The sequence below is a fragment of the Culicoides brevitarsis genome, chromosome 1 (assembly GCF_036172545.1).
Source record: "Culicoides brevitarsis isolate CSIRO-B50_1 chromosome 1, AGI_CSIRO_Cbre_v1, whole genome shotgun sequence".
Taxonomy (NCBI): Eukaryota; Metazoa; Arthropoda; class Insecta; order Diptera; family Ceratopogonidae; genus Culicoides; species Culicoides brevitarsis.
The window spans coordinates 33800879-33814183 of record NC_087085.1 but is presented as its reverse complement, the minus strand read 5'-3'; the positions used below and the strand labels follow the sequence as shown (position 1 = coordinate 33814183).

The 13305-nt window shown below is 28.7% G+C and overlaps 1 protein-coding gene across 4 annotated transcripts in view; it reads left to right on the top strand.

Annotated features, from left to right (window-relative positions):
- The first annotated feature begins 109 nt into the window (after positions 1 to 109).
- LOC134827206 (tyrosine-protein kinase CSK) overlaps positions 110 to 13305 on the top strand; it is a 34016-nt gene continuing 20820 nt past the window's right edge. For 3 of the 4 annotated variants that reach the window (XM_063839781.1, XM_063839780.1, XM_063839779.1), the window contains exon 1: positions 9982 to 10303. In XM_063839781.1, the coding sequence (XP_063695851.1) occupies positions 10081 to 10303 (223 nt within the window). In that variant the 5' untranslated portion in view covers positions 9982 to 10080. Of the gene's footprint in view, positions 504 to 9981; positions 10304 to 13305 lie in introns of those variants that run through there. The other variant, XM_063839782.1, reaches the window with a different exon arrangement.

Sequence of the window (13305 nt, the reverse complement as noted above, 5' to 3'; positions counted from 1 at the left end):
TCATTCGTCTCATTAATCCCATAGCACATTTGATCGGGCACAAAATTCCAATTGTGCAATGGGCAACTCCCTGTCAAAAATCGGCAACATCTGGTCGGCGCATCACACAGTCTGTCACTCAATGGCGTAAAGGAAAAATCGTGAAAAAAACGTACGGAAAAGTGTTAAAAACCCACAGAAAAATTGCCAATTTCGGTAGAAAAACAATCCCAAAGTGTCCATACAATCGAAGATAATCAGGAAATTCACACATTCTTTGTGAAAAAAGCAAAAAAATAAAATATCCAAAAAAGAAGGCAGTGGCAAAAAAGTGTTGATAAAAAGAAATCTGCCACAAATTCTCGAGAAAAAAAAGGAATAAATAATAAAAAGAAATTAATCACACACAAGTGCACGAAAGGATAATGAATCACGTCGCTTAGACTGGATTACGAGCGGAAATAAAAAAATAACAAAAGTCACCTCTACAGCAGTAACACAGTTCGGAGTCGTAAGCTGGCAAGGTAAGAATTTGATTTTTTTTTTTGAAATATTTTTCTTATGCACGACCATACGTCGATCGTCGGTTGTTTCGTCGTTCGAAAAAATGATAATAATAAAAAGAAGCTCGTACGACGCTGCTGCGTAGCAGTAAATAAAAATATAAATCGTCACGTAAATGGCCTCCAAACTAAACTAAAAAAAAAGTTTCCCTTTTTGAACATCTTGTTTCTATAATTTTTGTATTTTTTTTTTTAATGTAAAACCAGTGTGACTACTTGTACAGTTGTTTTTACGTCGTTCTTTATTATTTTTCGAATGCTGCTAGTTTGAAATTAAGTCAAGGTTTATCATCATCGAGAGCGAGAGAATTTTCGTCGTTGTAAATTTTCATTGCACTTTTCCGGAATTTTCTCATGTTGTCGATGTGCGTTTACTATCTACGCTACTACGATACAATAATACTACTATTAAATGAGGACACGGGATGAATTAAAATCGAGGAACGTACACAGCAGCGTACACATCTGTTCACAGGATTTCCTGTTTTTTGGTCAAATATCCCAAAAAAACATTTTTTTATGGATTACAAGATTTTATTTTGTTGAATTGAACGCTAATTTGCACCGTAAATGGTCAATTTTGGTCTTTTCTTACAGAGATTTGTGATTTTTTTTAGTACTTCCTCATCCGATGAGGAGATGCGCATGTCCCCTGATTGCGAGTGTAGGAAGCGAAGGCGAGATGACAAGGCATGGGATTTAATTTTTCAAGTGAATTTTAGTGAATTATATATTTTTTTATTATGCATGAGACTTTTATCCTTTTAGGTGAAGTCTTGTTGTCGTCATAAAAGAGGTGCGTGTGTCTCTGTGGATTTTTGTGCAAAAAAATAACAAGTGATATGAGGGTATGTGACAATGAAGGGGGGATGAAACGTGACTTTTTACGAGCCTCATAAATTAAATTTGTCGAGCGCATATTCAATTTACTCCTGTCTGCTTGATTGTCTGGGTGTTTATTTAATTAAACTTTAAAATTGCAATTTTTGGATGGAGTTGAGCGAGAATTGTTAGTGAAATTTTAATGAATTTAAAGTTTTATGGATGATTTTGTGATTTTTAGCTAGTTGTAGAAGTTTTCTTGAAAAAAATCTTCAGAATTTTACTTATTATTAAAATAATTCAAAGAATTTTGATTAAAATTTGAAGATTTTTCTCTTTAAATTCACAAATTGTAATTTTAAAATTTAATTTTCTCTTGAACATATTTCAAAAATTAAGAATTTTGTCTTTAAATCACAAAAATTTGACCACAATTTATTTTATAAAAGGAAGATTCTTTTAAAATTTTATCAAAAAATTGAAGAATTTTGTCTTAAAACTAAAAAAAATTATTTGAAAATTTAAGATTTAGTCTTGAACTCACAAAGATTTGTTAAAAATTTAAAATTTTGGTCTTGAACTTTCAAATTTTATTTGAAAAATCATTGCTTTTGTCTTTAATTCATTGAGAAGGTCCTAAAAATTGTTCTTACTCTCTTAAAATATTCAGCTCATGAACAAAAATTTCTCAAAAATAATTAAAATTTGATTTTTTCACAAAAAAATCGAATTTTAATATAAATTTTCATTAATTTAACTCAATAAATTCTTCAAAATTGACTTTAATGGAAATTTTTCTTTAAAAATTGTTTAAATTGAAATTTAAAGGCTTTGAAAGCTTAGAATTGAGAAACCTTAAATGCCCTCAAGCAACTTTGAAACTTTTCAGAACAGTTAGACAAGACAAGACAACAACAAAACTTCAAAATATCACAACGGAAACACGTAATTCGTGGGATGTGCGACCGAAACACAGAAAAAAAACTTCGATCGCTCACTCGCCTAATTTGGAATGCGAACAACTTTAACTCTAACTTTTTTTTCCAGTGTCTGTCATACAAAAATTTCGGCTGAGTGTGTGTCAAAAATTGTAGGCGTAAATTACTGGATGAAATTATCGTTTGTCATTAACAAGACTTGCGGAGTAAATAACGTCGAAGAGGCATTATTTTACGCAGATTATGCAACGAAAAGAAATTACAACAAAAAAAAAAATATTTATGAATTAATCGACCATTTTATCGCTTTATCGTCACTTTTACTTCTTAATCGATCCTTGGCGCGGTCTCTCTTGAAAAAACTTGCAGAAATTGCGCATCAACGATTTCGTTCGTTTTTTGTTAATGATCTGCTTATTTCACTTTTGCAAGAGATATGCACCTCATTTAACATTGTGTGTTGCAAAGTGAAGTTGCTTCTTCGGCGTGTCACGCTTTGGTGCATTTCACTTGCCCTTTTTTTTTGTTCTACGAGAGCATGTTACACGATAAAGGGCGCAAAAAAGAGTTGAAATTGTTTATTTTAATGTTTCACTTGCACGGAAATGTGGTTTCCTTTTCAGCTGGTAGCTGGAGTCTCGGTGTGTTTATCATGTTTTAGTGTCAGGAAAGGGAAATGGAGGTCTATAAAAGTACTTTTTTTTCAACGTTTTTGCTATCGATTTGCGTTCTTGCTTCTTTGTATTTGTTTTATTTATTGTTTTAAAGTGTTCTTAAAGTTTGCCATTATTTATGTGCATAACAAACAGAATTATTACAAAGGTCGATTGAGTGATAGAATAATTTTTTATTTACACGGCAAAAAATTATTTAGAGCGAAAGTGCATGAAAAGTTCAGTATTGAAAAATAAAAAAAAAAATATTTTATAGACAGGGATGGAAATTAGATTTGCTTGTGAGTTTCTATTAATTTTTAAATAATTATTAAAGTTTAATTATTTTTTTTTTAATTTCTATTCAAGAATTTCCTTCAAAAGTTTAAATTTTGCAAAAAAAAAGTACTTTTCTGTACTTTAAATATTCTAAAATTTAAACAGTCGAAAAATGTTGAGTTTTTAATTTTTAAAATTTTTTTACTTAATCTTCTAAAATGCAAATTTTTATCCATTCAAGCTTTAGAGCTCATTTTTCGCCGTCAAATATATGAAAATTTTAAAAAAATATTTTTTATACCCAAATTCATCCCTAACTCTTCAAAAATTTTGCATTTTTTGTGGTTTTAAAATAAAAAGTAATTAAAACTTTGTTATTTTTTTTTTAATAATTTCTTTAAAAGCTATTTTTAGAAAATTTTTATTCAGAAAACTCGAGTTTTTAATCAAATTTTCAAGCTTTTAATGTAAAAACATAAAAAAATTTGAATAAAAAATTTTTTTTTTTAATTTTAATTATTTTTTTATCAAAATTGAGTCTTTTTCAACTCCATCACTGCTCTATTTTAACATATTCAAAACAAAACAAACACGAAAAAAATTATAAAAAAGTACAAAGAAAGAAAGGGAAGGACAAACATTGCGTGAAATTTCCCTTATTCGTATTTTTTATAATTATAGTTTGACCATTTACGTTTATTTTTTTGGCTCATTTTTTTTATTTTTTCATTCAAAAGACGGAATATAAATGTTTATTTAATTCGTTAGCGAATTGTGTCAGACTTGTGCATGTTATTAATAAAAAAATAGGACAAAAATAATTTTTTTTCCTTTGTACAGAAAAAAAAATCGTTCGTTGTACTAAAAAAAAAGTTTGTGCTAAATTCAAGTGATTGAAAAAAACATCTGTAATATTTTTCACTCGTGATGAATAATTCTTTGTTGAACTAGTCATTCAACTCACTCCCATTAGAGAAATAAATAAAATAAAAAATATATCACAGCGGAAAGGGAACTGGACTGACTCATAGGAAATTACAATAACCTTACTTTTTTCACTCGTCATCAAAAATATTGAAAAAAAAAATTGATGACGCCAAAAAAATCTTGAAAAATTTCTGAAAACAGGTGCGTTAGATTTTTTCCTGTTGAAAAAAAAAATATTGTTATGAAATTTTATTAGAAATCTCAGTCTCCTTCTATTATTTCTCGAAATTGTCTATTCAATAAATTTAATTAATTATTTTACCTAATCATAAAACGAAATCAATTTTATTATTTTTTTTTGTTTGTTATTTATTTCAAAATTATGCTAACACAATATTTTTAATAAAAAGCTTTTATTTTTAATAACAATGAATGGCGCGGCGTCAAATATGGAAAAAAATTGAGATTTTGTCATATTTTAAGTAGGTTTCCATTTAAATTGTACAAATTTCTGCTTAATTCACGAAAAAAATGAATTAAAAGGAAAAATTGTGCAAATTGCAATTGTGTCATAAATAATTTGTATCATAAAAAAGTGACTTTTTGCTAGACAACAGGTTCCGTTCTCAACTGGAATTCTTCATTTTTATTCTTATCTTCGTCGTACGTGAATAAATTTACTTCCACATTCCGTGAACTGATAAAAATTCCTTGTTGGAAAGTGTTTTGATGCGATTCCATCTTGTTTTTCTTGACGTGCATTTTTTTTTTGCAACATTGTATTGTCCCGTGGTGCTTTTTAATGACTTCCCATCTGGTTGTCGTTCCGTTTGTCGTGAAATATCGCGACATGTTGTCAAAAAGCGTCCTCTCGTTATATTTTTTTCCATCAAGGTTACATAAATTATTCCCTTTTTTCTCCGTTCCTTATATTTCCTTCGCGATCTGCGCGCAAGAGAGACATGTGAAGAGGAAAAAAAACGAAAACAAGATGCAATAAACAAGATTAATTGATAGCAGACGACAACGACATAATAGTTGGGCAACAATGTTGCAGGATTATCTCGTACACTTTTCTTGCGCGGTTGACACTAAAAATGCATTTACTTACTTGAACGCAAAAAAAAAAAAATAATAAACGAAAGAATGCAATCATTTGCATTCATTATTCTTAACGATCCTGTGACCGCATGTGAGGTATCCAATAAATATGAAGAGCAAAAAAATAAAAAAGAGACACGCACATTTTTTTGTTTGCCGAATATTTTTTTTTTGCGGAATGAAAAATGAAGCAGTGACCGAGGAATGTAACAAAAAAATGAGAAAACAGGAGGAGGAGGACAAAAACTTAACAACGTATAATCTAACAAATTAATGTTTATTCAAGAGCTTTAAATTTAAATTTGAGACAGAAAAAAAATTCTTAATCAATGGAAAAAAATACAGTAGCTGATCGTCGGTCTCTAATCATCGTCATCATCTTTTTATCTCTTTTTTTTACATTTTTTACGCTTCTCCTTTTTTTCTTGCTCTCTCGTGTCTTGCCCGTTGCGCTTTAAGACGCTGTTACATATTTTTATCAAAAGAATTTCATTTTATAAAAAATAAATAAAAAAAAAAAGAATATATTTATTGAGGAAATGCACTTAATCTCGCTTTATTGGAGCTCTTAAACGGTTGAATGGATAGATGCACTTCATAAAATGCTCATAAAATGCAATGAAAATATCTAGATGGACTTTGACAAGAAGAATTTTTTTTTATTTAAATCTTTAAGTTGAGAATTTTTTATTTTTTCAAAAAAAATTTAAATAAAAATTTTTCAAAAATTTATTTTGATTTTTTTTAAATAAAATTTTATTTTAAATTTATTTTTTTAATATTTAATAAAAATAATTTCAAAAATAATTATTTAAATTTTTTTTTTTAAAGATTTTTATCAAATATAATATTATAACAAAAATAATTTTAAAATAATATCAAAATAAATTTTTGATTAAAATTGTTTATTTAATTTTTTTTTTTGTTTTTTATTTAAATTTATACTCAAAAGTAAATTTGGAGTTTTTATTATATTTAATTAAATTTTTATTTAATTATTATTTTTATCAAAAAATAAAATTTTTAAAATTTAATTTTCTTTATAAAAAATTAAAATAATAACTCTAAAATAAAATTTTCTTACCATTTATGAGAAAAATAATTTTAAAAAATGTGAGAAAATTGGCAAAAATTATTATTTTTCATATTTTTTTTTAATTAAGAATTATTTTTTTAACAAAAATTTTTATTTTAAGACCTTTGAAAGTATTTTAATAAAAAAAATCTTCGATCCCCATCTAAATCCACAACTGCCTCACGTCAAGTGTGAAAAATAATCTCCCTCTTCATCGTGCCAAAATCCAGTTTCATTAAAAAAAAACGTCTCAAATATCATTTAAATGCCGTATTTTATGAAATATTTACTGCACAATCTCCCTCATTTGCACCAACTTTTGGCTAAATGAAAGGATGACTGCGATCCCTCGCGCATTTATTTACAAATAACTCGAATTCACACAACGAAACAGGTGCAATGCTGCCAAAAGAGACCGCTGTTGTGAATTATTATGTTGAATAAAAAAAAGTAACGAGTACGCACCCACCTTTAAAATCGGATATTGTCTCACGTACTTTATTGTTACTTTGCTGCAAACACACAATTTGGGGACCTGAAATACCTTTCGTACGTTAAATGCACTCAACCGAGTACCTGCTTGAATTTTTATTGTTGTTGAAGGTGTGTTAGTGTGTGAGTTGATTCATGGATTGAGTGGTAAACCGCAATTTATTTTAATTTTTTCAACTCAAAATCTCGAATTTCTAACGAAATTTTTCAAAAACTTCTAAGGATTCTTCAATAATTTGCTTTGAAAATTTCAATAAAAATTAAAAAATCAAGCAACTCAATAAAAATCCAACAACAACAACTCATTTTTGTGTAAAGGTACAAACATTGGTACACACCAAGCAACAACTCTCCATGAAACATTCAGTCATTTTGTTACAGTAGAGCGGTTCGGTCGCGTTTCTTTACCGCTGGAATATTTTTTTTCTTCAATTTTTTTGATGAAACTCTGAGATTGGAGTAAAAATAATAAATATATCGGACTGGAGATCTGAAAAGAAATGTTTTTGCTCGCCTAAACATTAAATCGTAGATAAAAAGGTTTATAAAATTAAATGAAGTGAAGTGAAATGCGATACTACTAAGCAAATATACGAGAAAAAAATTGTTGAAAAATAATAAAATTTAATTTAAAAAGGAATAAAAAATAATTGAAAGTCGTACCAAGTGCTGTAAAAAGGGTAAAAATACTGGATTATTGAAAAAACTTGTGAATTTCTTTGGATATGCAATGCAAAAAAGTGACAGAAATGACTTTTTGTGAACCTTGGCCATTATAATTATTAAATTAAATTCAGAAAAGCAAATTTTGTGGATTTTTATCTTGTTTTTTGTTGAATGAAATTTTTTCAAAAAATACTTAATTAATTTATTTTACGGAATAAAATATTTAAAAAATTAAATAATAAAAATAAATTAAATAAATTTAAAATAAAAAAATTAAATAAAAAGAATAAAAATAAAAAAAAATAATAAAATTTAAAAATTTAAAAAAAAAGTAGAAAATTATTGGTAAAAATATAAAATTTAAATTAAAAAAAAAATAAAAATTAATTAAGAAAAAAAAATAATTGAATTTGGATAAATTGAACCCAAAAATTTAGTTAAATTTCTAAATAAAAAATTATTCATAAAAGAAAAAAATATTAAAAAAAAATATGAAAATAAATTAAAATTAATTTAACCAGTAATTTAGTTTAATTTTTAAAATTCTAAATAAAAAATAGTTTTTAAAAATAATTTTTTTTCGACAAATTTTAAATATTTGTTAGATTTTTATCTTCTTCATAATTTAAAAAAAAAAATTGAATAAAATTTTAGAAAATTAAAAATAAATAAAAATAATTTTTTCACGTTCATCAAATTTCTCAGAGAAAAAAAAACTAATTAGAACGTAATTTGAAGCAAAAAACCGTCAATTAATTCCGTCAATCAATCGTCAGCATCACTCGCAGCATCAGTAGTTGCTCAATTTCCATTCAAATTAATTAATTATCTAGTGACAGTCCTCGTCTTCGACGTGTAATAAATTAGTCAATTACTACGTAGGTGCCTTAAGAACGGATAAGCTTGTTAGAAAAAAAATATCTTATAAGAAGTATCGCTGTAAAAAGAGGAAGAACGAATTAAACTTCATTATTTTTACTATTCAAAAAAAAAAAACATAAAAAGAAAGAATGTTCAGAATAGTTGAGAATGCGAGTGTAGTAGTGTGTCCCGCTTCTCTTCTTTCCTTCATTTCATTCCACATGACTCATCTCTCTGAACTGCACTCTAGCGTGAGTTGTACGTCGGTCGTCTTGTTTCTTGGTCGTCGTCTTCGTCGTCGTAGATTACCGAGAACAAGAACGACCTTCAAAAACCAGTTAAATAATATTTAAGGAATGTTAACTCCATCTCCGATTCGTTTTTTTTTAATTCTCTCTTTCTTTTTTTTTTATCCCATCTGAACTTTTTTTTTACAAATTCTTCCATCTCTGTGTTTCTGACTGAAGCTGTAACAATAATTATTATTAAAAGTAACGAAAGACGAGAACAAGAGAGACTCGAGAACAGGACTGTGAGCACGCATCACATAAAAAAAAACAATAAAAATGGGATTAAATTCGATGCAACAGAAGAGACGGTGACAAATTTTATTTTTATTACATCTGTTACGTTCTCGAGGAATGCGGATCATCATTTTTTGTATCTTTTTTTTTTTTTGAAAGAACTTCTGAATGCGATAACCTTTCACGCATTAGTCACCGTCTGAATAATTCTTCTAAATTTAATCGACATCCGTAGTCCTTCACTACAAAATAAATTTCGTCACCTTGTCCAATCCTTTATTATTTTTTTTTTCATTTTCTCATGTTTCTGATTCATCGAGCGTCTTTTGCGACGAAAAATACGAAATTTGCGTGTGAATGACTGACACTTACTGTGTCAATGTCACGTCTCTTTGTGTTACTTTTGTTGTCGTACAAGATTTTTAATAATCAACTTTTGCATAACTAATTCACGCTCTTATTATTAAAATATTTACGTACGTTAAGCACTGTGTGAAATACAAAAACGAAGAAATTTTTGGCCTTTGACACAAAAAGAGACATTTTTGTCGTAAATTTTGTGCGAAAAGCAAGGTTTACGAGCGACATCCGTTCAAAGGATGTAATTTGCATGTCCAAAGTTCACAAATCTGAAAAATTTATAGATCGCCAATGTAAATGTGCAACATGTTGTGATCCGATTAAACGTAAAAATAATAAAATACATAAAAGCAAACAAAAACAAAAAGTGTGAAGGTGGCAACCACGCGCCAAACAACAAAAATAAACGTTAAGAGGATTAAAGAAAAGCAAAAAAAAAAAGTAAAGTGTCAATGTCTCGTGCAATGAATCTCATCTGATGGTCCCAAAGAAAAAATTATTATGGTGACAACAATCAAAATTACTTGCGATGGAGTTTTTATCCAGTCAAATTCGTATCTAACACGTGACCATCATCGTCGGAGCAGCAGTGTGCCAGCAGCAAACCATCTCGCAGCGCGACATCTTCAGCAAACGAATCATCGACAATTGTTGCCATCGAAAAATTACCAAAAGTTTCACGAGTCTGGTGGCGGCGGCGGCGGCGGAGAAAGTTTCTCGTCAATCAGTAGTGCAGGCAGTACGTCACCGGGCAGCGATAACAGCAGCATTCAATCGTGCGAACGTGCGGGGCATGATAAAAAATTCACAATTTCTTTCCTCAATTCGCGACAACCGTTGATGCGACGTGCCGTTGCACCGTTGCCGCCAATTCTTAACAACACGGACACAAACAATAATAGTGAAAAGATTTTTAATCGCAATCCGGGTGCTGTGGTGCAAAAGAACTTTAATAATACCGCAAAACGAACGTTAGGCACGTCGTTATCGGCATCGCCGCCGCGACAAACGCAGAAAACGGGGAATGGTATTTTTGTTGCCACGAAAGTTGTTCCAAATATTGGTTAGTAGTTACTTTTTAATTGTCTTTTCTGTAGAAATTTTTTAAAAAAATTAGTTTGGTCTGTCTCTTTGTCCGCATCTAATACTATGAGGAGTACTGAAATGAGAAATTCGGTTTAAAAATTAATAAAAAATCTATCAAAATTATTAAAAACTTGAAAATTCTCAAAATCTGCTTCAACTTTTTAAGTAAATTCTAAAAATTAACTTTTGTTTGTCTTTTTTTCAATCAAATTAATCATGAGGAGTATTAAATTGTGAAATTCTGTTTGAAAAAATGTAAAAAATACTCAAAAACATTGAAAAATTTTAGAAAAATTTTTGAAATCTGCTTCAGCTTCTTAAAAAAATTCTGAAAAATTAACTTTGATTTGTCTTTTTGTCAATCATTAATTTGATGAGGAGTACGAAAATGTGAAATTTGTTCTAAAAATGTTTTGAATTTTTTAAAATTTAAGAAAACTTACCAAAAGTTACATTGAATATGCTTCCAGTTAGTAATTTAGAAAAAAATCTCAAAAAATTAACTATCAAGTATCGTTAAATACCTCAAAATACCCATGAGGAGTACTAAAATGAGATTTTTTTCTAAAAATCTTCTAAATTTCTTAAAATCTAAGAAAATATTTCAAAAATCATACGAAAATTGCTTCATTAGCTCAAATCTGTTCATTAATTCAAAAGAAAATTCTGTAAAATTAACTTTTAACATTAATTTTGTTGATAAAAATATTCGTGAGGAGTACTAAAATGTAAAAATTTGTCAAAAAATCAACAAAAAAATCTAATATTAAATGAAACTTACCAAAAATGTTATAAAAACACGCTTCACAAGTTCATCATTTGTCACTTTTTCATGAAACTCGAGAAAGATGCAAAGCTCATGTATGTTATTTGTTATTTGATACTGCAAACAGAGAGAAAAAAAAACTCGTAAAGCAACTTTCGATTTTAATTTTTTTTCCACATTTTTAGTCATTAATAGTTCTCTCAGAGTGTCGAGCCCGCAAATGCAAAAGAATTTATTGCTCTACAAAAAGCATTATTGTGACGAACAACAAAAGGCTTCACCTTGAAACTATGTTTGTTGTTTGGTTCGGCACACGGCTTTTGTAACAGACATGTGAATTAATTGGGTAAATGATTTCGACACAGCGCGCGCAAGTTTCGCGCGCTTATTATTTCCTGCATCGTTTCTCATGTTATTTTTTTTTTCGATTTTCATGCAAATTTATTGGATATTTATAATGATTAACGAAATTTTTTGGACTCTGCAGTTAATTTTTGGTTCAATTTTAACCGTTACACAACGAAATATGGGCCCATAAACAATTTCTCTCGCGAAATTTACAATTTTTTAACAAAAAATCTCAATTACGGTATCAGTGAATGTTCCGTAAATGACCTTCTACATGAAAAAAATTCAAAAGAATTGCAAGAAAAAGTGTTAACGACGTCATTTTAGATGATAACATGATAGATTGACCTCTCTTGCTATCATTTCATCTCTCGTCTCTCTCTATCGTTCGCTTAACGAGCGAGGAATTTCTTGTAGTTGCTTTGAGATAAATTGCATTCTCATTTATTTGTGTTTAACATAACTTAACATAACATCGATCAATCAGACGGATGTTGTTGGAGTGTTTTGTCGAATGATTTAGCATAACCCACACACATTCGAGTGTTTTGCTGTGGCAAGTTGTTCAACGAGTGAAGGAGTGAGAAAAATTACGAGACTACTTGAATTCGTTTTGAATGCTTTTTGGTCGATTTTGACATGCAAAGGTGAGAAATTACGCGTAAAAATGCTGTTAAAGTGAAATTAGCAGCTGTGTGGGGTGAAAATTGTCTAAAAACGAAACTTTTTTAATGAAAATCTTCGTTGTGAAGGTGTTAGATGTCGTAATATTTGTGTCAAATACGAATTTTGAAACAAAAATGATCACTGAAAAAATTTAAAAAAATAAATTTCGTCAAAATTAAAATTTTAAATTATATAAAAGACAAATTTTGAGCTGAAATAGAATTAATTGCAATTTAAAATTTAAAAAAAAAATTTTTTCTTACAATTAAAATTTAAATTGATGAAAATTCTTACCCAAAGAACAATTTTTCGATTAAAAATTGTAAAATTTAGCTTCTCGATCTTCTTTAAAATTTAAATTTTTCCATAAAATTAGATGAAACGTGTAAGAAAATGTGCAAGACACTCCAGACACAAAATTATTTCACTTGAATCACGTTCCAATTCCCCTCAATGACAAAATATTTTTACAAAACAATTATTTTTTGCCGTGGCGTCGAATTTTTGCTTGGTTTTGCATCAATTGACTGAATTCTTGCACACTTTACTTTATTATTATTAATATTTGTTTTTTTTTGTCTCGATCACCGATGATTTTTATTGCACCAAATTGACCTTTTGCTGGCCGTTATATTTGCATTGATGCGTAAAGCAATGCAGTTCTTCTTCTTTTTTTTTCGCTACTCTTGCTGCTTTTGATACGTATTATTGGGTTGAGATCCGCCTTGGAATTTGCATGCATGCATTAAATTCCATCGCGTTGTTGTTTTGTTCGAATTGAATTGATATTTGCGCGCTTTGCCAATGTTCCTCGTCGTTGTTGTTGTGTTGAATGAATAATAATTTAATGTATGTTGTACTAAAGAAAAGAAAAAAAAACTCGTTTCTGTTAAAAAAAAAATAAAAATAAATGCAAAATGAATGCAAAACGTACAAAAGAAATGACTTGAGAGCTGTCTCAATTTTATATTCAATCATCAATCTACATCAATATCACTTCAATCGTGATCGAATTTGAATTTTTCTTGCTTTTAGAAGACATTTGTCTCAGAGGAAAGTTTGAATTCTGTCTATCAAAAGCTGTGAGGAGTACTGAAATGAGAAATTTTCACAAAATTTGTTTAAAAAAGATACATTTTTAAAAATAACTTTCCAAAAAGATCCCAGAAATGCTTTAATGTTCATAAATTTATAAATTT